At 34.7% G+C, this 25,612-nt stretch overlaps 2 protein-coding genes across 2 annotated transcripts; one reads left to right on the top strand and one right to left on the bottom strand.

Annotated features, from left to right (window-relative positions):
• Nucleotides 1-13,887: 13,887 nt before the first annotated feature.
• On the top strand, nucleotides 13,888-16,551 carry LOC126692133 (patellin-3-like). The gene is made up of 4 exons (XM_050387626.1): nucleotides 13,888-15,077; nucleotides 15,317-15,441; nucleotides 15,560-15,710; nucleotides 15,865-16,551. Exons 1-4 carry the CDS (start codon nucleotides 14,016-14,018, stop codon nucleotides 16,117-16,119), a joined length of 1,593 nt encoding a protein of 530 aa, XP_050243583.1. The 5' UTR covers nucleotides 13,888-14,015; the 3' UTR covers nucleotides 16,120-16,551.
• A 4,270-nt stretch (nucleotides 16,552-20,821) lies between these two features.
• LOC126692132 (60S ribosomal protein L10a) lies at nucleotides 20,822-23,647 on the bottom strand. The gene is made up of 5 exons (XM_050387625.1): nucleotides 23,524-23,647; nucleotides 23,175-23,424; nucleotides 22,276-22,441; nucleotides 21,182-21,387; nucleotides 20,822-21,095 (listed from the first exon to the last, which is right to left on the bottom strand). The coding sequence occupies exons 2-5, from the start codon at nucleotides 23,397-23,399 to the stop codon at nucleotides 21,042-21,044; spliced, it is 651 nt and encodes a 216-aa protein (XP_050243582.1). The 5' UTR covers nucleotides 23,400-23,424; nucleotides 23,524-23,647; the 3' UTR covers nucleotides 20,822-21,041.
• Between the last annotated feature and the right edge of the window lie 1,965 nt (nucleotides 23,648-25,612).

Raw genomic sequence — 25,612 nt, 5'->3', positions numbered from 1 at the left:
CCTTTTTGTCCTAGAAAAGAACTTTTGCTTTGATGCAAAAAAAGAAAAAGAAAAAAGAAGCAATTCAAATGATTGCATTCCATTATCTTTTGCATTCTTTTGTAGCTTAGGTCATTTTCCAAGCTATACTAAATATAAATAAATTTAATCTCTCAAGTCTTTGCTATTCATTTTGTAATGACTTAAATGCTTTTTTTTTTTTTTTGTATGAATGCTTAAAAGAATGCTAGTTGCACATATAATGGGTGCTTTTGATGGATGATTACACAAGTAACACCCTGAATGCTTGTTACACATTTAATGGGTGCTTTTGATATGCAATTACACAAATTATACCATGCTAAGCCCTCCCTTGCGTCTTTGATAGCATTTAGCATGGTGCAAGGCACCATTCTGGCCCACGTAAAGGGGCAACCTGGATCCTGGAATACCAAAATCTAAAGCCTTTCTTTGCTGTAGGCATATGTAATTATAGAAGTTTAAATTTTGTTCATAGCACAAAAGTTGGTTTTTGATATCTTTGAAACTTGAAATGGACCTAGGAGAAGTAAATTCGAGAATATATCTTTCTGAATTTTTTCCAAGTACAGTGTTTTTTTTAATATTTATTTATTCCAACCCTATTTTTGAAAGTGTAACTCAACAAGGTTCAAGGTCCACAATCTTGACTTTATTCAGGTCACTTAAACTTTATGTGGTTCTGATTGTGCAGTAAGCTAAAATGTGGTTGATTGCATGTGAGATTTCTGGAGAATTACCGACTTTGTACGATAAACTTTGCCCCCATTTATTTCTATGTTTCTTAATGCCGATCCTTGTATGATTATAAGGTGTCATAAATTATCTTACATGTCACGAGTGATGCAGCTGAGGCTAAGTTCTGATGTCACGTTCTGCACAGGTGTCTGAAAATTCAAGTGCAGTTGTAAAACTTATTTAATGATGAAAATGAAATAATATTTTGGCTTTCAAAATTGAGTTTTTTATATAGTTTTTTAAAAGTTATTTGCCCTCATTTAAGGTTTTTTTTTTTTTTTTTTTTTTTTTTTTTTTTTAACTCTTCATGTACTTATATTTGGTTTTCAAAATTGAGAATTCTCTAAGCCATATTAGATTAGATTAAGTCAGATATATATATATATATATATATATATTTTTTTTTTTTCCTTTCAAGTTACTTCCCCATTGTTTATGTAAGCAATTAGCCTAAGTTGGCATCCCCATAACCACAAATATATCCTAAAGGAACTATTCAAGTAAAAATTGAGACTTCTCATAAATAGTTATATAGCTAAATTTAGTAAACCGCTAATAGATTCAACACACGCTCACACAAAACACAGTTATCCAATCCAAGTCACATAATTTGGGCACAAAAAACATAGAAATTATTGAGCTTTATTCAACAATTCTACATACAAACCCAATTTCAAACCATATTCTTCTGTTAACTTATGATAAGAGTAGTATCACTTTTACATAGATCCACCATTGACATTATTTTATCATGCACCAATCATAACTTAATACATTAGCTAGATGTAAAATTAGGTGTGTCCTTAGGTTTATTGAAATTTATTTATTTAAAAAAAAATCCAAAATGATTGCCAGTTCCATTTTATGTTGCTAATTTTGGTAGCTTAGGTCATTCTCCAAGCTATGCCTTTTTTGCTGTGACATTCATCAACATCAGAACAAAACTTAAGATAACTAGGCAATTAGCTATACACATAAGGGAAATCCAACTATTGATCAAGAAGACTGCCTAGACTAGAAGGTGGTTTCTTTTGTATCATATGCATGTAGCATCTCTCTCTCACTTGCCCGATTAAGAGAAATTGTTTCTTTTTTTTGCTTTATAGAGAAGAAATCTCATTAAAACAAGAAGCACAGGAGTTACATTGAAGGGTCCTTCAGCTGTAAAAAAAAAACAGATAGTCTTTCTTTCTAACCAACCTGCCTAAGAAGACTGAATCTAACTCTAACTTTCCTTTCAACGAATTCCTAGGATTTTAGATGGGATGGGGATTGTAATTCTTTCTACCTCTCGAGCTATAATGACGAACAGAGAGGCCCGAAAGTATAGTAAACAACAGCAGCCATTACCAATCCATTTAATATGTGTGCTCAAGTTCTTGTATATTTTACGGCAAATTTACACTTGTCACATAGTCTTTTTTGTATTCTTTCAGCAAAAGTGCAACAACAAAAATGACCACCAGTTTCACCATAATTTCGGCAGAGGGTGTGCGTAAGTTAAAAGTATATTAATAGGCACTATGGGCTAAAGAGTTACACGAGTTAAATGGGTTGAATAAGTCTCAAGCATAATTTAAAATTTTGTAACTCTTAAGATGAAAATAATAAATAACATTTGTAACTTTAATAAGAGGCCTTAGTAACTTTCCATTCAATGGTCATATTCATTAAATGAAAAATAAATTGCAAGTTACATACATTTATTATCGGTACCTCAATATATACCACTCACCATTATCACCCCCACCAACCATTACCTCCTTTGTTGTTACACAACAGAGACTTTTTCTTCCAATCTTGTAACACAAAGTACTCCAATAGTATGGCATTTTTCAAGTACTTCATCTTATTTGTATTCATTGCAATGTCCATCTCAAACATTAATGTTAGCCTTGCAACTCGTATACTTTTACAATCTATTGATCAACCCTCTTTGCCAACCTTGCCTAAGCTGACATTGCCACATTTGCCCTTGTTTCCAACACTTCCACCTTTGCCTTTATTGTCAACATTCCCACATACCACAATTCCATCCATTCCCACTTTGCCTAAACTAACATTGCCACCTTTGCCTTCATTGCCAAAGCCAACACTACCACCTTTGCCCTCATTTCCAACATTGCCAAAGCCAACACTGCCGCCTTTACCTTCATTGCCAACATTCCCACAGCCCACAATTCCACCTCTTCCCACTATCCCAACTCTTCCAAAATCCACATTACCAATCATTCCCACACTGCCAACCTTGCCCTCATTGCCAAAGCCGGTACTGCCACCTTTGCCCTCATTGCCAACACTTCCACCTTTGCCTTCTTTGCCAACACTCCCAAAACCCACATTGCCAACCATTCCCTCAATCCCCCAAATCCCAACTATAAATGAATAGTCTAAGTTCCCTAGGTAGTTAATAATTTAATTCAATTGCAAGGTATGCAATATTCAAAAAAATTAGAAGAATAAACCATTGTGTTGGTTGTATTACAATAAAATTTCAAAATTAAGGGCCTCAAGCTTTTGAAGTATCTCACATGTTATATGCGAGGAATCAATTTATGATTTGACTGTTGTTTTATTGTTGTTTATTATCTCTATAAAAATCTCTTAAAAGTTGTCATTTCCATTCTTTCTAATGTGTAATTGTTCTTATTATCATTGTTGTTGTTAAGAAATGAGAATGATATGTATCCATTATTATTCGCCATTAGACCTTGATTTGCCCTATTTCTATATGGAGTAAGGGCTTGAAAATAGGAGCAATTAAGAATTCGTGTAGATAACATTACAAATTTTGACAATAACAACAGAGTCATAATCTATGAAACATAGGTGCGTTTTTGAATTCGAGTGCGGGTGCAGTTGTGGGACTCGGCAATTTTTGAAAAAGTAGGGTGTGGGTGCGGTGGGGTGCGGCGATTAAAAAATTATTAAAAATATTTTTATTTTTATTTTTAATATATTGCCAAGCATACTTTTTTATATAATAATAATAGAAAACTCATATAATAATAATAGTAATAAAATAAATAGATAGATAGTAATAAGTACACTAAAGTTTTTGACACTTGAATTATTGATAGAGGTATCAAAATAGATGAGGCTTCCCATAAATAAATAAATAAAATGATGTGGCTTAGTGGCTCACGTATTTGGTCAACCCAAAAACAAAATAAATGATATATGTGGCAGATATTAAAATAGGTGTATTTCATCTCATTACAAAAAAAAAAAAAAAAAAAAAAAGAAAAAAAGAAGGAAGATGTGGCTGGCTCATGTGTTTGGTTTGAGAGGCACAAAAAAAAAAAAAAAAAAAGTTAACAAAGGCATTTAACTTATCCAGTTATCCTATAGTTTTGCTGTAAATAATAAAATAAAATAAAAAACGAAAAAAAAACAAAACAAAACTTTTCAAAAAAAGAAACAGAACAGAAGGGTTTGGCTCTGGCGAAAAAAAGGAAGAAGAAAATGAAGAAGCAAAGAAGAAGAAAGGGGCTAAGGCCACCGATATCACAATCTAACCTCTTTCCTCTCCATCTTCGCTGGCTCAAGAGACAGTCAGTCACAAGTTTTTATCCATTTTTTGTTTGTTTTCATTTTCTTGTTCAACGTCGGCACGATGTGTTTCGGTCGTTTTGCCCGATATGGCCGATACGGCCCAAGTCTGCGCAAATCAGCTTGAGTCTGAGCTGCGTCAGCGCGAGTCATGAAAAAAAAAAAAAAAAAAAAAAAAAAAAAGTGGCAAGACGCGGCCCGACGCGCGGGCAGCGGATGGCAATGGGGCGGGGCGGGGCCGGAGGATGGGATCTTTGTCCCCGCTCCGCATGGTTGTTGCCTTTCCCCATCCCCGCCCCGCCCCGAGGTGCGGGGAAAACTACCTTGCCCCATCCCCGCACCTTGGGGCCCCGCGGGGACCCGCCTCTAATATAATTTTATATATATAAATAAATTTTTTGGTACAATAATATAAATCACAACAAAACAAAATGTTTTAAAATCCAAGCATTTAAATAAACCAAGTATTTAAATAGTCTAATACGTAACAACATAATTCAAAATTTCTTATAACAAAATAAACATTGTCTTTGAATGAACAGAATCATCAAGGATAATTGACTAGTTCTTTAACAAAATAAAGATTGTCTTATAACAAATAAAAATTGACTAGCAATAGCAATAGGGATGGGTCAGAGGCAGCAATAGCAATAGGGTTTTAGAATAAAAAATATTTTATCTCATATCTTGTACTCTTGTATTTCGCTTTAAATATTAGTGATTTAGGGTTTACTAAATTTACAATTATAGTCTTTATTAGTGCAGGGTGGGGACGGGGCGGGGCGGGGCGGGGCGGGTTGGGGATAAAAATACTAAACCCATCCCCGCCCCACCACCTTTGCGGGGCGGGGCGGGGTGGGGCAAAATTGCCATCCCTAAGCGGCACCCCTCGCATGTCGGACGCGGGTGCGACTCCTCTGGCGCTGCATCCGTGCTTCCCAAGTCATAATGAAAACAAAAGAAATATGTCAAAGTGGACATTCTGGAAGATCTACTTTTCCTCCATACTGCAATTTCCAACAGCTAACCCCATACAAAGAACCTTTTTGAGTTGAAACTTCACCATTGCTTTTGTTTCATTAACCGACTGCAACGATTCTAGATGAGTCACCATTTTTGAAAACTTACCTGCAGTCACGTCATCGATGATAAAAGCAAGACACAGAAAAAATCTAGTATCCAACCTATGAATAATGATAATCAAAACAAAAGGTCATAGAACACAAAGAAAAGTCTGTTAATCAATCAAACAAAATTCTGCAAGTATCTTAGCATTCTAAATTTTCAGAACATCAAGATATTAACCAGTGCCCAGGTAAATAAAAGGCAGAGTGTCAAATTAAGAGTATGTTCAAGTGTTTTCTGGAATAGCCACAGAAAATAGCGTAAATGGCAAGGTTCACAACTAAACAAACAAATAGATCATGTGCCACAATCTTTACAAATAAAATATTTTCAATCACAAACAACTAATTGAAAGACATACAAAGCCACCAAGCTTCCTAATATCCAATTAAAGCTCTATGCATCACTAAGCAACTTGGCACAATGAACTAAACAACCCACCCTCATTTGCAAAACTCATGCAGATCAAACAGAAGCACCAACAAATAATCTTTTTGAGATATAGCAATGTCAAATAAGTACCAACTATTGCACAGTCAAGAACTCGTTGGAAAAGCTCAAAACCCCAAAAAGAAATGTTAATAAATTGAACTACAAGACTCAGTCTTAACACGGTCTAATTAAGTATTAAAATGTTTAATTGAAATAACATATTAACTTGACCCAGTAGTTAGTGAACAGAGTTCACCCCATTCACTCTTATTGAATATAAGCACCAGTCACCAAAATCTCGTGCAAAGCATTTATTTATTTGTTTATTTATTTTATGGGAACCCTAGTGCAATTTAAGATTGGGCAATAAATACTATTAAAAAGAGGGATTGTTCTTCTGTTACACACAAAATACACATAATCTTATTTTTGAACGGAAAATATGTATTGCAATCATGATTTTAGTTCAAAAAATATTTTATTATCTTAAACTATACCTCACCTCATATTATACTTTGTACCCTAAATTTTTCAAATTGCACGTCTCAATCCTTTATTATGACCATTGTTATGTTAAGTTTGCTATTAACTTGTATGAAATTTCAAAATTTACGGTACACAAGTGTAATCAGAAGTATGTCATTTATCTTTTTGTTTTCAATTGTGTAATGTGTAACAATTAACCTAAAAAGAAAATAGAATAATTACTTTTGGTTGGGCAAGATATTTATATTTTGAAGGAAAGTGTAAAAAGGTAATGAAAAAGTAAAATGTTTTGTATTATAGTAATATTTACTACTATAATTACATTCTAGACATTTCTCAACCTCACTTTGCTCTTTGTCGATTTGGGTTAGTGGTGGTGCTGAACTGTTGAGGTGGTGGCTCTTTGGAATCGGTACTGGTGGAACTAGGTTTAGTGTTGGTGAACCTAATTGCAAGGTATACCGTCTAGGTTGCACCGACACGCCATTTTTGACAAAGTACCAGTGTTTGACACGTGTCGGACACTGATACCGGTACGACTTGTCGGACTCCGATGTCCGAGCGGTGTTTTATTTTTTTTGCTTCTCTGACACGGCTCTGACACGATCGTTCGCTTCTCCGACACGATGCCGACTAGTCGCTCACTTTGAACAATTTTTTCAAGCGTTAGGTGAGAGCCTCCGTCGCCTTTGTTTTCTTTCCAACGCTTTTGTTTTCTTTTTGGTGCAGAGGACTTGGTTTCGTTAAAACCAAGATGACTGCCTTTTGTTTTAGTTTTTTTTATAACTAATTTTGTCTTTTAGTAACATTAGTGGGGTTTAAGTTGGCAACCAATAATGTTTAATAAAAAACACATCAAACTTCAACTTTTTAGAACTATAAATAAATAATAAAATAATATATAAGTACATAGATCTTCCAACCACTACAACAGTTGCCCAACAATATCTTACCTTGTTTAATTTCTACTTTTAAATTTTATAACATTATTTTATTCCTATTTCCTACATGTAATTTTAATTAAAAAAGCTCTCTTTTTTACTTTTACTTCTCATTCTCCGGATCTCTTTTCTCTCTTTTCTTTTTTGTTTTTGTATTTCTTCTTTTTTTTCTACTCCTTTCTTACTCAAAGCATCTCTCTCTATTCTTCTTTTCCCAAAAATATAAAAAAAATGCCTAAATATAAAATTTAATTATTTATTTAATTGCCGTGTCCACACCGTGTCGTGTTCTTGTTTTTCAAAAATTGCCGTATTACCGTATCCGTGTCCGTGTCGGTGCATCATAGTATACCGTTTGATTACCAAGAAAATATAAGAAAGTAAAAAATAAAATTGAGAAAATAAAAATAAAAATTTGTTTGGTTACCATAAAAAAAGAAAGAAAGAAAGAAATGGTAAACGTAAAAAAATAAATAAATAAATAAAAGATAAAATTGGTAATATATATATAAAATGTTGATGTGACATTTTTTTTTTTTTTCATTTTGAGTGTTGACATGGCTAAATTTAGACATGTCAAAAGTACACACCGCTTGCCACGTTGACATTTTTCGTTAGTGAGTTAATGGCAAGGATTAAATTGATTACAAGTTGAAAATAATAGGGATCAAATTAATTGTTACCAAAATATATGGACCAAAGTGATATTTTCACATTTTCTTTAAGATTATAAAAAATAATAATAAGCTTCTAATTTCAAAAATAAATAAATACATGTAGGTACTTTTAAAGTTTTTGTATTTATTTTTGACATTAATAAATAAATAAATTATATTATACTCAATCTCCTTTTTTTTTTTTTTTTTGGTTATTGTTTTTTTAATCTAGTGTATGAGTCGGGTTCTTAGGTCACTAATTGAACTTGTTGTCATTGGTTGTCATTGATGGAATAGTAAGTACAAATAAAGATTAAAAAAAAGTTTGTAACTTTAAAAAAAAACTATTGGTAATTTTACAATTTTTATATTTATTACTATGTTTCTTAATGTTGATCCTTGTATGATTATAAGGTGTCATAAATTATCTTACATGTCATGAGTGATGCAACTGAGGCTAAGTTCTGGTGTCACGTTCTGCACAGGTGTCTGATAATTCAAGTGCAGTTGTGAAAGTTATTCAATGATGAAAATGAAACAATATTTTGGCTTTCAAAATTGAGTTTTTTAAGTCTGAATTTAACTTACCTATCCGTGGTTTCATTTTTGACATTGTACCCACTCGTGGTTCATTCTGTTTATGCTTTGTAATCCACCTCTAATTTTTCCGTTACTCTAACAAGCTTCATCAAAAAATCAAACAAGAAATCAGATCAAACACTCCTCTCCCACGCACTCTCTCACGCTTGCTCACCCACCTTAGATCTTAGATGCTACAATGGCACCCACTTGATTTATTAGTCTGAGAATCATCTAGGTTTTCATCATGCAAGGAAACCGAGGAAGAAGGAGACCTACAGATTTTGGGTTTTGAGCATTACCAACCTGTTCATGTTTGGGAACACTTTTGGTCTTAATTTGTTTGTGTTTCTCTCTATTGGGTGGGCTTCAGATCAGCGTGGGGTCGTGGTGCTGTGGGTGGACCTGGGTTTGTGGGGCTATGGGTAGTAGCTCGTCGTGGGTCTTGGGATTGATGGATAGAAAAAGCAGCGGAGATAGGAGCATAGTGTTAGGCAAAGACGGAGGCAAGATCAACTACGACAAGCTCATTTATAAGTTTGGTTGTCAAAGGCTTGACCCTTCCCTCATCAATCGCACTGAGCTTCTCATCTCCTGTAGCGCCCACGTCTTCCTCCGCCGCGGCGTCTTCTTTGCCCACTTGTACCTCTACCTCCTAATGCTAACTCAGTCTAATAATATATGTATTGAGGGTAAATTGGAATTTGATGGTTGGATTTTTCCACTATTTACAAATATTTCAATGATATATTGGATGGATGGATGAAAGAGAAAGAGGGAGAAGACAGAGAGAGGATGAGATCTATGGAGTGGTTGATTTGAGTTTAATTTTTCTGGGTTTGAGAAGTCCCTGAAATATATGTCTGGATTTGAAATTGGGGTTTCAAATATATGCCTAGGTTTGAAATCATTTGTTCTTAAGTTCCATTAAAGTTCTCTAATTTTTTTTTTTTCAACAGAGAAGTTGAAATTGTGATTTTTCTCTCTCTGCATGTTAATTTTCAATGTGTTGCTAGCAATTTGTGACTCTTTTTTGTGGGCTTAATTTTGAAGCCAATCTGGTATAAAACGTGGGATCAAATCTTATGCTATATTTTTCTTCTTCTTTTGTTTATTTGATTTAGGGATTGGGTTCCTTTTGATTGTTGGGGTTTGAAAAATGGGGTTTGAGACATGGTTACTGATGGATCCGTGGGTTTGGATGTGTGTGGGTGTGTTGATGTTTGTATTTTGACTTGGGTTTTGGGGTTGTATTTTGATAGATCTGTGGTTTGTACTTTGATGGTATTGCTTGATTTGATTTGTATTAGTTTATTGGATGTATGTTCTTCATGTTTGTGAATTGTGAGAAACTAATACCATATTTTAATCTTGTTTTTCTTTTTTCTTGTTTTGGGAGGAGAGAAACATAAAATGGGTGTAAAAAGACTTATTTACCCCTCTTTTTTAACAAAGGTGGGTAACAGAAACTAAACGAAAGTAATCTCAGGTGAGTAAAATGTCAAAAATGAAATCACGGGTGGATAAGTTAAATTCGGGCTAAACCACAAGTGGGTAATCTGTAATTATCTCATAGTTTTTTAAAAGTTCTTTGCCCCCATTTAAGTTGTTTGTTTTTGTTTGTTTGCTTTTTTTAACTCTTCATGTACTTATATTTGGTTTTCAAAATTGAGAATTCTCTAAGCCATATTAGATTAGATTAAGTCAAATATATATATATATATATATATATGTTTTTTCAAGTTACTTCCCCATTGTTTATGTAAGCAATTAGCCTAAGTTGGCATCCCCATAACCACAATTATATCCTAATATTTTCAAGTTACTTCCCCATTGTTTATGTAAGCAATTAGCCTAAGTTGGCATCCCTATAACCACAATTATATCCTAAAAGAACTATTCAAGTAACAATTGAGACTTCTCATAAATAGTTATATAGCTAAATTTAGTAAACAGCTAATAGATTCAACACACGCTCGCACAAAACACAGATATCCAATCCAAACCACATAATTTAGGCACAAAAAAAAAAACATAGAAATTATTGAGCTTTATTCAACAATTCTACATACACACCCAATTTCAAACCATATTATTGTGTTAACTTATGATAAGAGTAGTATCACTTTTACATAGATCCACCATTGACATTATTTTATCATGCACCAATCATAACTTAACACATTAGCTAGAAGTAAAATTAGGTGTGTCCTTAGGCTTATTGAAATTTATTTATTTAAAAAAAAATCCAAAATGATTGCCAGTTCCATTTTATGTTGCTAATTTTGGTAGCTTAGGTCATTCTCCAAGCTATTCCTTTTTTGTTGTGACATTCATCAACATCATAACCAAAACTTAAGATAACTAGGCAATCAACTGTACACATAAGGGAAATCCAACTATTGATTAAGAAGACTGCCTAGACTAGAAGGTGGTTTCTTTTGTATCAGATGCATGTAGCATCTCTCTCTCACTTGCTTGATTAAGAGAAATTGTTTCTTTTTTTGCTTTATAGAGAAGAAATCTCATTAAAACAAGAAGCATAGGAGTTACATTGAAGGGTCCTTTAGCTGTAAAAAAAAAAAACCGGATAGTCCTTCTTTCTAACTAACCTACCTAAGAAGACTGATTCTGACTCTAACTTTCCTTCATAGTATAGTAAACAACAGCAGCCATTACCAGTCCATTTAATGTGTGTGCCCAAGTTCTTGTATATTTTACAGCAAATTTACACTTGTCACATAGTCTTTTCTGTATTCTTTCAGCGAAAGTGCAACAACAAAAATGACCATCAGTTTCACCATAATTTTAGCAGAGGGTGTTTAATTTAAAAGAGTATTAATAGGCACTATGGGCTAAAGAGTTACATGAGTTAAACGGGTTGAATAAGTCTCAAGCAAAATTAAAAATTTTGTAACTCTTAAGATTAAAAATAAATACATTTGTAACTTTAATAAGAGGTCTTAGTAACTTTCCATTCAATGGTTATATTCATTAAATGAAAAATAAATTGCAAGTTATGTACATTTATTATCGGTACCTCAATATATACCACTCACCATCATCACTCCCACCAACCATTACCTCCTTTGTTGTTACACAACAGAGACTTTTTCTTCCAATCTTGTAACACAAAGTACTCCAATAGTATGGCATTTTTCAAGTACTTCATCTTATTTATATTCATTGCAATGTCCATCTCAAACATTAATGTTAGCCTTGCAACTCGTATACTTTTACAATCTATTGATCAACCCTCTTTGCCAACCTTGCCTAAGCTGACATTGCCACATTTGCCCTTGTTTCCAACACTTCCACCTTTGCCTTTATTGTCAACATTCCCACATACCACAATTCCATCCATTCCCACTTTGCCTAAACTAACATTGCCACCTTTGCCTTCATTGCCAAAGCCAACACTGCCATCTTTGCCCTCATTTCCAACATTGCCAAAGCCAACACTGCCGCCTTTACCTTCATTGCCAACATTCCCACGGCCCACAATTCCACCTCTTCCCACTATCCCAACTCTTCCAAAATCCACATTACCAAGCATTCCCACAGTGCCAACCTTGCCCTCATTGCCAAAGCCGGTACTGCCACCTTTGCCCCCATTGCCAACACTTCCGCCTTTGCCTTCATTGCCAACACTCCCAAGACCCACATTGCCAACCATTCCCTCAATCCCCCAAATCCCAACTATAAATGAATAGTCTAAGTTCCCTAGGTAGTTAATAGTTTAATTCAAAATACAAGGTATGCAATATTCAAAAAAATTAGAAGAATAAACCATTGTGTCGGTTGTATTACAATCAAATTTCAAAATCAAGGGCCTCAAGCTTTTGAAGTATCTCACATGTTGTATGCGAGGAATCAATTTATGATTTGACTATTGTTTTATTGTTGTTTATTATCTCTATAAAAATCTCTTAAAAGTTGTCATTTCCATTCTTTCTAACGTGTAGTTGGTCTTACTATAATTGTTGTTGTTAAGAAATGAGAATGATATATATCCATTATTATACGCCGTTGGACCTTGATTTGGCCTATCTTCTATATGGAGTACAGGCTTGAAAAAAAGGTACAATTAAGATAACGTAACAAATTTTGACAGTAACAGCAGTCATTAGGAGAATAAAAGAAATACATGTCAAAGTGGACATTCTGTAAGATCTACTTTTCCTCCATACTGCAATTTCCAACAGCAAACCCCATACAAAGAACCTTCTTGAGTTGAAATTTCACCATTGCTTTTGTTTCATTAGCCGACTTCAAGAATTCTTGATGAGTCACCATTTTTGTTAACTTACCTGCAGTCACATCATCGATGAGAAAAGCAAGATACAGAAGAATCTAGTATCCACCTATTGTAAATGGCAAGGTTCACAACTAAACAAACAAACAGATCATGTGCCACAATCTTTACAAATAAAAGATTTTCAATCACAAACAACTAATTGAAAGACATACAAAGCCACCAAGCTTCCTAATATCCAATTAAAGCTTTATGCATCACCAAGCAACTTGGCACAATGAACTAAACAACCCACCCTCATTTGCAAAACTCATGCAGATCAAACAGAAGCACCAACAAATAATCTTTTTGAGATATAGCAATGTCAAATAAGTACCAACTATTGCACAGTCAAGAACTCGTTGGAGAAGCTCAAAACCCCAAAAAAAAATATTAATCAATTAAATTATAAAACTCTCAGTCTTAACACGGTGTTATTTCGTTAATTAAGTATTAAAATGTTTAATTGAAAAAACATATTAACTTGATCCAGTAGTTAGTGAAGAGAGTTCACCCCATTCACCCTTATTGAATAAAAGCACCAGTCACCAAACTCTTGTGCAAAGCATTTATTTATTTATTTTATGGGAACACTTGCAATTTAAGATTGGGTAATAAATACTATTAAAAAGAGGGATTGTTATTCTATTATACACAAAATACACATAATCTTATTTTTGAACTAAAAATGCGTATTGAAATCATAATTTTAGTTCAAAAAATACTTTATTACTTTAAACTATACTCATGTTATATTTTACATCCTAAACTTTTCGAATTGTACATCTCAATTTTTTATTATAACTATTATTATATTAAGTTTGCTGTTAACTTATACAAAATTTCAAAATTTATGGCACTAAGTGTAATCAGAAATATGTGATTTATCTTTTTGTTTTCAATTGTGTAATGTATAACAATTAACCTAAAAAGAAAATGGAATAATTACTTTTGGTTGGGCAAGATATTTATATTTTGAAGGAAATTGTAAAAAGGTGATGAAAAAGCAAAATGTTTTGTATCATAGTAATATTTACTACTATAATTAGATTCCAGACATTTCTCAACCTCACTTTGCTCTTTGTCGGTCTCACCGAACTCTCTCATCTCATCATATTCTAAAAATCTCATCGTCACTCTTTTTCTTTTTATTCTTCACAAAACAAAAAAAGCAAAAGCGCAGTCACTTTCAAAATGGCCGATGAAACACCAAACCCACCACCTCAAGCAGTGGCCCCACCACCTTCCGATGGTCATCTATCTCTAGCGGCGGCGGTGGCGGCTGATAAAGAAGAAGAGTCACAGCCGCCGCCACCTGAACCAGAATCAGCCCCAGCACCAGCACCAGCTGCTGTTGTCACTGTAACAGTGACTGAATCTGAGAGTACTGCGAAAGAAGAAGAAGAAGGGTCACTCTCTCAGCCACCCCCAACGAAAGAAGAGCTTCTCCCTCCGCCGCCGCCAGCTGCAGTGGAGGTGAAAAGTACATCTACCCAAGAGCAAGAGGTTGTTTCTGCTGCTGCTGTCGCTGTTGCTGTTCCTGCTGTGGAATCTGAGAAACCCACCAAGCAGATTTCTCACTCTGTTGTTTCTTTCAAAGAAGAGAGCAACCTGTTATCTGATCTATCAGATTCCGAGCGAAAAGCTTTACAAGACCTGAGGCAACTCGTCCAAGAGGCTCTGGACACTAAACAGTTCACTCAAAAGCAGGAAGGCCAAGTGGAGGAAAACAAAGCAGAAGAACAAGAAGGAGAAATATCCATCTGGGGTATTCCTCTTCTTAAAGATGACAGGAGCGATGTGATTCTTCTCAAGTTCTTACGAGCCAGGGATTTCAAGGTGAAAGATTCATTGTTGATGATCAAGAACACAATCAAATGGAGGAAACAGTTCGGGATCGATGCGCTTGTGAACGAGGACCTTGGGGATGAGTGGGATAAAGTGGTGTTCATGCATGGATTTGACAGAGAAGGACACCCAGTGTGTTACAATGTTTATGGTGAGTTTCAGAACAAGGAGTTGTATGCAAAGGCGTTTGCTGATGAGGAGAAGAGAGACAATTTCCTGAAATGGAGGGTACAGTTTCTTGAGAAGGGTATCAGGAAACTTGATTTTTATCCACCTGGTGTTTCCACACTCTTTCAGGTTAATGACCTCAAGAATTCTCCGGGACCCGGAAAGCGAGAGCTCCGTTTGGCTACCAAACAAGCTCTTCAGTTGCTTCAAGACAATTATCCTGAATTTGTCGCGAAACAGGTATAAGCTTAAGCTATTACAAAATGGGAGGGAGGTGGAGTGGTTCAAGCTTGAACTATTGAGAAATGGTTATTTTAATCGATTTAACAATTGTTCTAACAGAATATCCCAATTGTTTTTGTTTTTGGGCTTATTTGAATGTTTATGTTGGGTATTTGGTGTTTGACTTTTATGTTGATTCTGTTTTGTTAGATTCATTGGATTTACTTGTTTTGATTTTTGGTTTTTCATTTCTTAAGGTGTTTATCAATGTTCCTTGGTGGTATCTTGCTTTCTATGCGATCATCAATCCATTCTTGACCCAGAGGACCAAGAGCAAGTTTGTCTTTGCAGGACCATCAAAATCTGCTGAAACCCTTTTCAAGTTAGTAGATAATCGTTTATATATACATATTTTGGACCTTAATTTAGTTTTACAATTTCGCATCCTTCTTTGTGGCTGGCTGGTTTTAACTATGAATTGATGTTGATTGGTAAATTAGATACATATCTCCCGAGCAAGTGCCAGTTCAATATGGTGGCTTGAGTGTCGATTACTGTGATTGTAACCCGGACTTCAGCGTTTCTGATCCAGCCACAGAGATTACAGTTAAACCAGCAACCAAGCAAACTGTGGAAATCATAATCTATGAGGTCTGATTACATTATTAACTTTGTGTTCTGCATGCTTTTTTGTGTACTCATTCTAACTTCAGATTCTTAATATGTAATGTTGGCTTGCATATGCATGATTGGTGATGATTGAAAGAGTTGTTCTTTTAATAATTGGAGATGGGGTAAATTGCAGAAATGTATCCTTACTTGGGAGCTTCGTGTAGTGGGCTGGGAGGTGAGCTATGGTGCTGAATTCGTGCCTAATGCTGAAGGTGCTTATACAGTTAATATACAGAAAGCCACGAAGAAGGCTCCATCTGATGAACCAGTGGTCTCACACACCTACAAAGTTGATGAACTAGGCAAAATATTGCTCACCGTTGATAATCCAACCTCAAAAAAGAAGAAGCTGATATACAGGTTCAAAATCAAATCCTTCTTAGATTGAGGATTTCAAATCTGCTAAAAGCACTCGGAAACTTTTCTTGCAAAAACTGTAGTTTCACTTGTCATTAATTGGTCATCCTCATAATGGTTGAAGATTTCGGCCTTGCCATTGTGTCTGTAGATTGGTGTTTTTGTTCACTTTGGTAATTTAGTATATGGAAATGGATAGACAATTACTCCACTTGTGGTTCATGGTGAGTCTCTGTTTTTCTTCTTGGCCTTTATTTTATTTGTTTATTTTTTTTGGTGAGGAGCAAGATGGTGAAGATCACTGGTTTGTAATACTTGGTGTTAGAATTATCAGTTCGTTTGTCATACAAGTTCAAGTGGAGTTGGAGTGATTGTGGTGTAAAATTTCGTTGTCCTTTACGATGAGGTGGTGTTACACTGTATTTTGATATAAATGAAGTCTGAAACTTGTTAGCCCCATTAACTTGTGGTTTATATTGGAAGTACATTAATTAAAAAGATAAGGGTCAGATTGGCATATGTAAATCTACATTGGTTTCGTAACATTTTATCATTCCAATTTACATCCATTTTCTTGAAAATTGAACTGAGATGTATAATACGGCAGCAAATTGGTTATTAATTTGATAATAACATGTATGCCAGTCTCCTCCATTTGATTTTTGTGAAAAGCATATACTTTAGATTTTCATTATTTTATTTTTTTCTAGGCCAGGAAGAATACTTCTTTGTCCATCAATTTTTTCATTCAATGATGTTCTCACATGCTGTTTAGCATGCCAACGTTTTGCCTTAGGTTGCATTGGTGGCTTTGTACTCTGTATTTGATATCACCAGATGAGAACTGATATGTAGCTGTTTCTGCAACCCAGGCAAGCTAGATTTACCTAATTTCACGGTTGTGATTCTTTTTATTCACTTACAGGTATCCCCTAATTGTCTTTATATTTGGTGATTGTTCCTAATCTTTGATGCTCATTGTCCTATATCTCTCGCACACTGTTAAATGGTTTGTTTGGGTGAGATCTGAATGCAGGATCTGTTGGTGAGTTGTGCTTACAACATACATGTTTCTCATTTTTCATGCTTTTCTCAAAAAGCTGAACTTACATGATGTTCTAGGTGTAACATATGCGGTTTCTTTAGTACTTTTTTTCTTTTGGCTGAAACTAGAGAGAGCAAACTTTAGGTTTTTGAAAGAACATAAAATTTTAAAAACAAGTCAGTGAACACTTATTTTGTGGTTGAAGAGTGGGAAAATTAAAGCCAGTTGATAAAAATATGCACTCACTTCATGCTCTAGGTGTGACATATGCTAATGGTTTCTTTAGTACTTTTTTTCTTTAGACTGAAACTAAAGTAGTTTTGATGTTTGTGGGTTTGGGTGTATTGTCCTTGGAAACTCAAGTGCAGGGGATTCAGCAATTTTTTTATTATTTAATATATAGGGAATTCAGCAAATTCTAAATTCAATTTTAGTTTTTAGTTTACATGATTTGAATAAAGTTGGAGAAAATACCATTTTGGTAGTAGTTAATTTGGTCTATATTATTTTCAACTTATAGTCAATTTGGTCACCGTCGTCAACTCACATCTTTTTTTGCATTTTCTTGCACTTTTTGACAACCAAAAACAAATCAAATTTATCAATCTCCAACTCTTGTAGACACACATATAAACTTAGCAACTAAAACAAACCCAAATTTGGACCTAGAATGACTGCAAATTGAAAATAATGGAGACCAAATTGATTGCAAGTTGAAAATAGCAAGGATCAACTTGACAAATACCCTAAAATGCATGCCTACCAAAATGGTATTTTCACCAACAAAGTACAAATTTTGTGAAATTCATGGATGGATTTGAATTTCAATAATATATAAATTTGAAATAATTAGGTGTAAGATGTTATTTCAAATTCTTAAAAAGTTTTTAGATTTGAAGGACTAGTTGTAAGATGTTTTTCAAATTTATAACACATGCTATTTTTGTAACATATAATTTAAAATCAACATATTTCATAGGCTCAAATATTAGTTTAAGTACATGAAGCTAATGTATTAGCTTAAATAACATTTTTATAACATTTTATATTTGTACCAGTTGAAACAGTCAAAAAATTTCCAAAATTGTTGTGTATTTTAATTGGTATGTTTTAGATGAGTAGCGTTATGCCCAATACGGTTCATGGCACCAATATGCCACTGGCTACCTTAGTCTTTTTCCTGGCCAATTGGGAAAGGTGAGGCACAATTGTAGGCCAAGCAAGCATGTTTCTTGCCTTGTTTTGATATTGGTATGCCTATGAAATGGAAGGTTTTTGGGAATAAAGGGTGTTATGTGGCAATTGGGTTATTTTGAATGTTCCAGCTCCAAGGGCTACATGCAATGGCTGAGCGTGTTGGATGGGAATGCTAACAGTGTTGATTTAGTCGGAAAAGGGTCTCTTCCCATTGAAGAACCCCTAAGACCATCCTCCAATGAATATGTAGATATAGCCTCCTTGCTCAAAGGTTTTATGAGTTTTTATATTAGTTTTGTAAAGAAACATTCTTGGCATAGATTATACAATTTACACGTTAATGTTAATGCGACTTTATTATCAATTAATGGTGTAAGATACTATCATTATAATACAAAATCTGCAGAAGATGGATATTATTCATTTGCATTTTATGATGGAATAAAAAATAACCACAATACCTTAATAGCTTGTCTTGACTCTTGAGTTCTCAGTCTTCCTAGTGTGGCAAGACAGAACAAAATACTACCTGAGAGTGGTCCATTCAAACCATATCATCCCATAGCATTCAACAGGTTTTTTCTAGTTCTGAGTTCTTCTCAGCTGAACTGATAGTGAAGCAGGCCATATGAAGAATATCATTCATGTCTTTCTATTTACATTTGATCAGCATCACCAGCTAACATACGAACAGTGGGTTGGTCATGTAGCCAGTAAGTGTCTCAGGACCAACATGAAAAGCTAGCCAATTGTTGCGCTGCCCAAACTTGTACTTGGCTAGACTCGTTTTCGATCTCGAAATGGCCCGGGGCTTTCCATATATGGTGGTCCTAAGACACTAAACAGACTATCGCGGAGGGAGCCATAATTCTCCAAACGCCCGTGCGGCCATTGATTGCTTCGGGTTATGCCAGTTTTGAATCAATCATAGTCGTCTATGTTTTGAAAGTTCTTTCCCCCAATGCACAGTTCCTAAATAGAGCTGATTCCAGCATGGGGAAACGTGGATTACATTGATATCAAGCCTATGCTCGACCCATATGAAAGATGAACTTGATGAATGTAAAAAATTAATCACATCCTTTTTCACTACTGATGATATTGTTGCAGTTGATGCATGATAACAAAATATGAATGCCGGTCCAAGGTGACAGTGATATTGTCCCAATCACAACAAATCTATGCCAGTAATAAAAATTGCAGAAGGGAATTCTTACAGGGGTCTGTTGCCATGACTAATGATTTCAGTAATTTTTCTCCCACCCAGGCCATCTTGGTGCAGTAAAAATCATTGAAGCAAAGAACTTAGCACCCTTCGGCCTTCGCTATCGAGTGCTGCTAGGGATACTAGAAAGTTTATAAAATAAACCTTACCAACTGACATATCACTAATCACAAAAAGTAATTCAAGCATTCATCTATTGTGATGTTTAAATGCCATCACATTTTTGCCGCATCAACTTGTAATGTTTTTCTAGTAGAATTTTGTAGTAGTTTTAGAATTTTTCACTCCATTTGTTTCGAAGTAAAATATTTTCAAAAAAATGTTTTCACATTTTACCATATTTGTTTTGTAGGAAAATATTTTCTGTCAAAGAAGCAAAATAAGGCAAAATTTTGGAGAACATTTTACACTTGAAAAAAGCGTAAAACATTATGCACTTTTTGCCCAACACACTCTCAACACTCGTTACACTCCCCATCTCTCATTCTTGTTTCTTCTCTCCTCCAACGCAAGCCACTACCTCACCCACCAATCCTTCTCTCCCACAACCCAGTGGTGCCGCCCACCGATTAACACCACCCACCATCATCGGTGTTACCAACCCAGTGGCTACTCCGATCTCGCTGTAGTTGGATTTGCTAGGCTGTTAAATTTTCAGATGAGGTTCTGTGTTCGTGAGTTTTCTTTTTGGGTTGTTGATCTAGTCTTTGGTTTTTTTTTTTGGCTTTCTGATCTAGATTTTGTGTTGTTGGTGGTTGTTTTTTGGGTAGTTGGTGATGGTTTGGAGGTTGGTTGTGATTTGGCGGTTGTTTTATGGGTAGTTGGTGGGTGCTTTTTGAATATTTGGTAGTGGTTTGGTGGCTGATGGTTTTGGTGGTGGCAGTGGTTTGTGTGACTGTGCTTGCATTTGGTGGGTTTTGAGAATTAGGAAAAAAAATTTCATTTTACAGTTAAACAAAAACTGAAAATGATTTTTAGAGCATTTCATGTATACAATCAAACACGGTAAAATAAAAATATTTTAGTGAAAATATTTTTCATATAAAATATTTTACATTTGAAAATGTTTTACATGTAAAATATTGTCATCATTAAAAAATCAATTAAAAAAAAAACCTTCTTAGGTTCCTTCTCTCAATTGGTAAGGCAATGAAGCTATCTTATCATATGAGAAGTTCAAACATAAAAAAAAAAAAAATGCCCACGTTTATGAGCATAATAATAACAGAACGGACTTGAATCAAATCACGCCACTAAACCATACCAAAAACAAACATAAGAAGCTTTCTTTGCTCAACCAATAACATCAAATTTAAACAAAAATATCATCATTAACTAAACTTTGAAGCTAAAGAATCCAAAACAAAAGAAAACAAAAAGGACCTCAGGAAAATTCCCCAAGGAATGTCTTGCGAACATAATGCTCAAACGACAATTCACTCATGCTGCTTCTCCTACATAACTCTCACAAACAGCAAAAATGGACTTAATAAAGGCGTACAGCGCTCCCCATGGTACTCTTCAGATTCAAGCACCTCACCTATTCAAGTACACACCAAATGCACAAAATTGATTACCACTGAACAATGGGAAGATAAACACTAAGAATGTTTTTAATGAACTTACATTTTGCCAATTTTTCTTCAACAATGAAACAAGGAAGTTGACACTCATTTGCACATTCTGGAAGATTTGCTTTTCCTCCATACTGCAATTTCCAACAGCAACCCCCATACAAAGAACCTTCTTGAGTTGAAACTTCACCATTGCTTTTGTTTCATTAACCTTTGACTCCAAGGATTCTTGATGAGTCACCAGTGTTGGAAACTTACCTGCATTCATATCCACAGTGATATAAGAAAGATACAGAATAGTAGCCAACCTATGTACAATGATAATCAAAACAAAAGGTTGGGGACCACAAAGAAAAGCCTGCTAATCAGTCGAATAAAATTCTGTCAGTATTTTGCATTCCAAATTTTCAGAAGACCAAATTTATTTAAAAAAAATAAAAAATCAGAAGATCAAGTTATTAACCAGTGCACCAGTAAAGGAAAGGCAGATCTGTGTCAAACTAAGACTTAAGAGCATGTACAAAAGTTTTCTGGAATAACCGCAGAAAAGAGTGTAAATGGTAAGGTTGACAACTAAACAAACTATTTTACAGTCCCTTGCCTTAATGCCTGCAAATAAACAAATCATGTGCCACAATCTGGACAATTAAAATATTTTCAATCACAAACAACTAATTGAAAGACATAAAAAGCCACCAAGCTTCCTAATTTCCAATTAAAGTTCTATGTATCACCTAGCAACTTGGCACAATGAACTAAGCAACCCACCCACATTTGCAAAACCCATACAGATTACACAGAAGCACCAACAAATGACCTTTTGAGATATAGCAATGTCAAATAAGGACCACCTATTGCAGAGTCAAGACGACATTAGAAAAACTCAGAACCACAAAAGAGCTTCTTATGCATCACCAAGCAGCCCACCCTTATTTACAAAATTCATACAGATCAAACAGAACCAACGAATGACATTTTGAGATATAGCAATGTGAAATAACGACCAACTACTTCAGAGACAAGACCACATTGGAAAACCTCAGAACCACAAAAGAGCTTCTTAAACCACAACCAAAAAGAGAAGTTGACCCCATTGTTTAACAACAAAAAGAGAACCAAAAGCCAAAAAACATAAAAACTACTTGCCTGCCTTGTTAAGACCAGGACCCAAAAGACGAGGAATTAGCTTAATCACAGACTCAGATGCTAAAAAGGCATGGTACTTCTTGGCGAGCTTCTTCACCAGTTTCTTGTTCTTGTTGAGCTTCTTCAGCCCTTCCACATCCATATACTCCAATCCCACCTTCTCTGCCTGTATTAACAATAACAGAAACAACATATGAACCATTCAGCATTGCGGTACAAGCAACAACTCCAATGACCATTTCATATATACATCCTAAAATAAATAAATAAATGCACTTAAAATTTTTAGGTGCAATGTCATATATACATCCAAAACTAACTTATTCTTAGGTGTTGAACACAAAGCTCTCCAATTAATTTCAACCATGTTGTTCATTAGCCAATGTGGCACACCCATTCATAAACAACACCTACGGTTTGTTTGGACAGAAGCATTTAAAGCATAGGATTTGGATTTCAATTTTTAGTTTAAATCTAGGAAGCACAAACCCTTCTTTTAGGGTGTCATACCCATGTCGTATCCTTGTCATACCAGCCATTTCGTGTTATAATTTTTCAGAAATTGCTCGTGTTGCTGTGTTGTACCCATGCCCGTGTCCGTGCTTCCTAAGTTTAAATAACTCAAATGGGATGTGATATGTCAACAACAAAAAAAACAAAGATTTGATTTTTACTAATATGTGAGTTGAAATAACGATAACAAAGATTCCATTTCAAATCCATTGCATCACAATTGTTTTTACATTGAGCAAAATCTCAAAAATTCACATAATAACAAGCAATTGTTCTTCAAATCCAAATGCAAACATAAGGAGTTGTGACTAAGTTTGACCCACAATTACAATATATACACAAAAAGTAGAAATGAATGGAAATAGGGTTAGAAAAAAAGAGTGGACCTCTTCAACGTGCTGAGCATCACCAAGCATACAAATCTTCATCTTAGGGCGAGGAATGTGAGGGAGCTTGACGGAGCCACTGAAACGCTTGTCTTTCTGAGGGTCGTAGTTCTTCAACCCGATTTGGAGCTCAATGGTCTCCGTGAAGTTGCGCTTCTTCTCCTTCGCATTGTTCACCACCTGCGATATCACCTCCCTCAATGTATCGCTCTGGAGCTTACTCATCGCTTTACACCTTTTTCAACTGCCTCTGCAAACAAAGATTTTTTTGTTAAACAATTTTGGAGATCAAAGATGTTATATAGAGCTTTGCAATGAATGTGAGATTGAGAAAGTGAGAGAGAGGGACCTGAAGAGAAGGGTTTTGGGAGGCGGTACAGAGAGTGAGCGATGGCAGAAGAGAAGTATAAATTTGCGCATTTGGATCTTATAAATCAAAACCCTAGCCACGTCCCGAGGGTTCAAGAATACCATATTGTAAATTTGATCCTTTATATTTTGGATTATTTTTATTTTGACCCCTTATATTTAAAATTTAGATTTTCTTCCACAATATACTCAATAGCATATAGTGGTTGGAGCCAAATAATAAAGACAAGGCGAAAATGCACTTTTGATTCTTACATTTTGAGTCATTTTTTAATTTGGTTCCTAAACTGATTTTACTCTTAGGTCAGTCCTTGATTTTTTAAAATCATTTTTAAAATGGTCCCTATCGTCAACCCGGTAACAGAAAAATCTGAGGTGGCAAACGAAGTACATAGGTGGTATGTTAGATAGTGATGTGGCTAATAAAATAACATCAATAAATATCACGTTAGCATCCATGTCAGCATTTTAATGACAAGTCAGCATTTTAATTAATAAAAAAATATAAATAATTTTAAAAAATTAAATTGAAAAAATTCAAAATCAAAAACAAAAAAAGAAAAAACTTTTTCAGAAGAACATTGTTCTTCTTCTTCCCCACGACATGAACTTCATGTTTCATGTTCTTCCCCAAATCAAACCCATAAACATGACATCACTACTCAAAACCGTGGAAGAGGAGATAGTCAGGGTAGAAAGAGAAGAAGATGAAGAGTCGTCGTCGAAGATAACGTAGTCGACCTGAACGACGACGTTGTCGACTTGAGGGACGGGAGAGTGGAAGCGGCGCGAAACGACGCAGCATCAACCCAAGGCTTTAACATCGCCGATCCTGTTGAAGATTAGAAGGAGGATAGAGTTAGGAAGACGGTCAAAGTGGTCAATGTGGGATTGCGGCTCCGAAAACATCAGATCTGACATTGTGAAAAAACATAGGATGGTTTGTGATCTAAATTCGTTAGTAGAGGAAGTGGGTTTGGTGTAGATTTGGGAAAATATAAGCCATGTGTTTCTGTTTCTGTTTCTACTTTACTTTCAAATTAAGATAAAAGGTTTTTCAAAGCTTTTTTGTTTTATATATATACATATTTGTTAGAAACAGAAATATAACAAAACTCTTTTTTTGATTCGCAGAGATTTGGAGTTTGAAAGATGTGAGCTAGGAATTGGAAATGGCAGTGGAGAATAGGGATTTATTATTAATAAATCTAAGAAATTAGTTGGGTTTGATTTACTAGAGGTTTATGGGTTTGATTTCTTGGATTTATTGGGTTTGATTTACTGGATGTTTGTGGTTTTGATTTCTTAGATTTATTGGGTGGTTTATGAGTTTGATTTCTTGGATTTATTAGGTTTGATTTATTGGATGTTTATGGGTTTGATTTCTTGGCTTTATTGGGTTTGATTTGGGGAAGAACATGAAGCATGAAGTTCATGTCTTGGGGAAGAAGAAGAACAATGTTATTTTGAAAAAGTTTTTTTTTTTTTTAATTTTTTCAGCTTAATTTAAAATTTTATTTTTTTATTAATTAAAATGCTGACTTGTCATTAAAATGCTGACATGGATGCTAACGTGGTATTTATTGATGTTATTTTATTAGCCACATCAGCATCTAACATGCCACCTATGCACTCCGTTTGCCACCTCAGATTTTTCTGTTACCGGGTTGACGGCATGGACCATTTTAAAAATGATTTTAAAAAATCAAGGACTGACCTAGGAGTAAAATCAGTTTAGGAACCAAATTGAGAAATGACCCAAAATGTAGGAACTAAAAGTGTATTTTTGCCTAAAGACAAATATCATTTTTCAAATAATAAGAAACCAGTATATAACCCTTAACCTGTGCATATGCAGTTATGCACTATACAATTAAAAACAATTACAATTACACTCATATATGGGTTCAAAACTTCAAATTATATATACATGAGTTTTACTCCCTTTTTTGTGTTTTTTTAATTTATTGGGTTTTTGATGATTTATTTATATTAAACTCTTCGTTTTTTGCACAACATTAATTCACTTAGAACTAAAATTAAAAAAAAAAAATTAAATAAGACACATG

The sequence above is a fragment of the Quercus robur genome, chromosome 7 (assembly GCF_932294415.1).
Source record: "Quercus robur chromosome 7, dhQueRobu3.1, whole genome shotgun sequence".
Lineage (NCBI taxonomy): Eukaryota > Viridiplantae > Streptophyta > Magnoliopsida > Fagales > Fagaceae > Quercus > Quercus robur.
The sequence above is the reverse complement of the archived record's forward strand: the minus strand, read 5'-3'. Positions and strand labels throughout refer to the sequence as shown.

Excerpts from the sequence above, each read along its gene's own strand:
- LOC126692133 (XM_050387626.1), top strand. The coding sequence starts at position 14,016 with ATGGCCGATGAAACACCAAACCCACCACCTCAAGCAGTGGCCCCACCA. Across the intron at positions 15,078-15,316 it reads CTGAATTTGTCGCGAAACAG|GTGTTTATCAATGTTCCTTG; the intron begins GTATAAGCTTAA and ends TCATTTCTTAAG. Across the intron at positions 15,711-15,864 it reads TGGAAATCATAATCTATGAG|AAATGTATCCTTACTTGGGA; the intron begins GTCTGATTACAT and ends GGTAAATTGCAG.
- LOC126692132 (XM_050387625.1), bottom strand. The coding sequence starts at position 23,399 with ATGAGTAAGCTCCAGAGCGATACATTGAGGGAGGTGATATCGCAGGTG. Across the intron at positions 22,442-23,174 it reads ATGCTCAGCACGTTGAAGAG|GCAGAGAAGGTGGGATTGGA; the intron begins GTCCACTCTTTT and ends TTGTTAATACAG. Across the intron at positions 21,096-21,181 it reads TGAAGAAAAATTGGCAAAAT|GTGAGGTGCTTGAATCTGAA; the intron begins GTAAGTTCATTA and ends GTACTTGAATAG.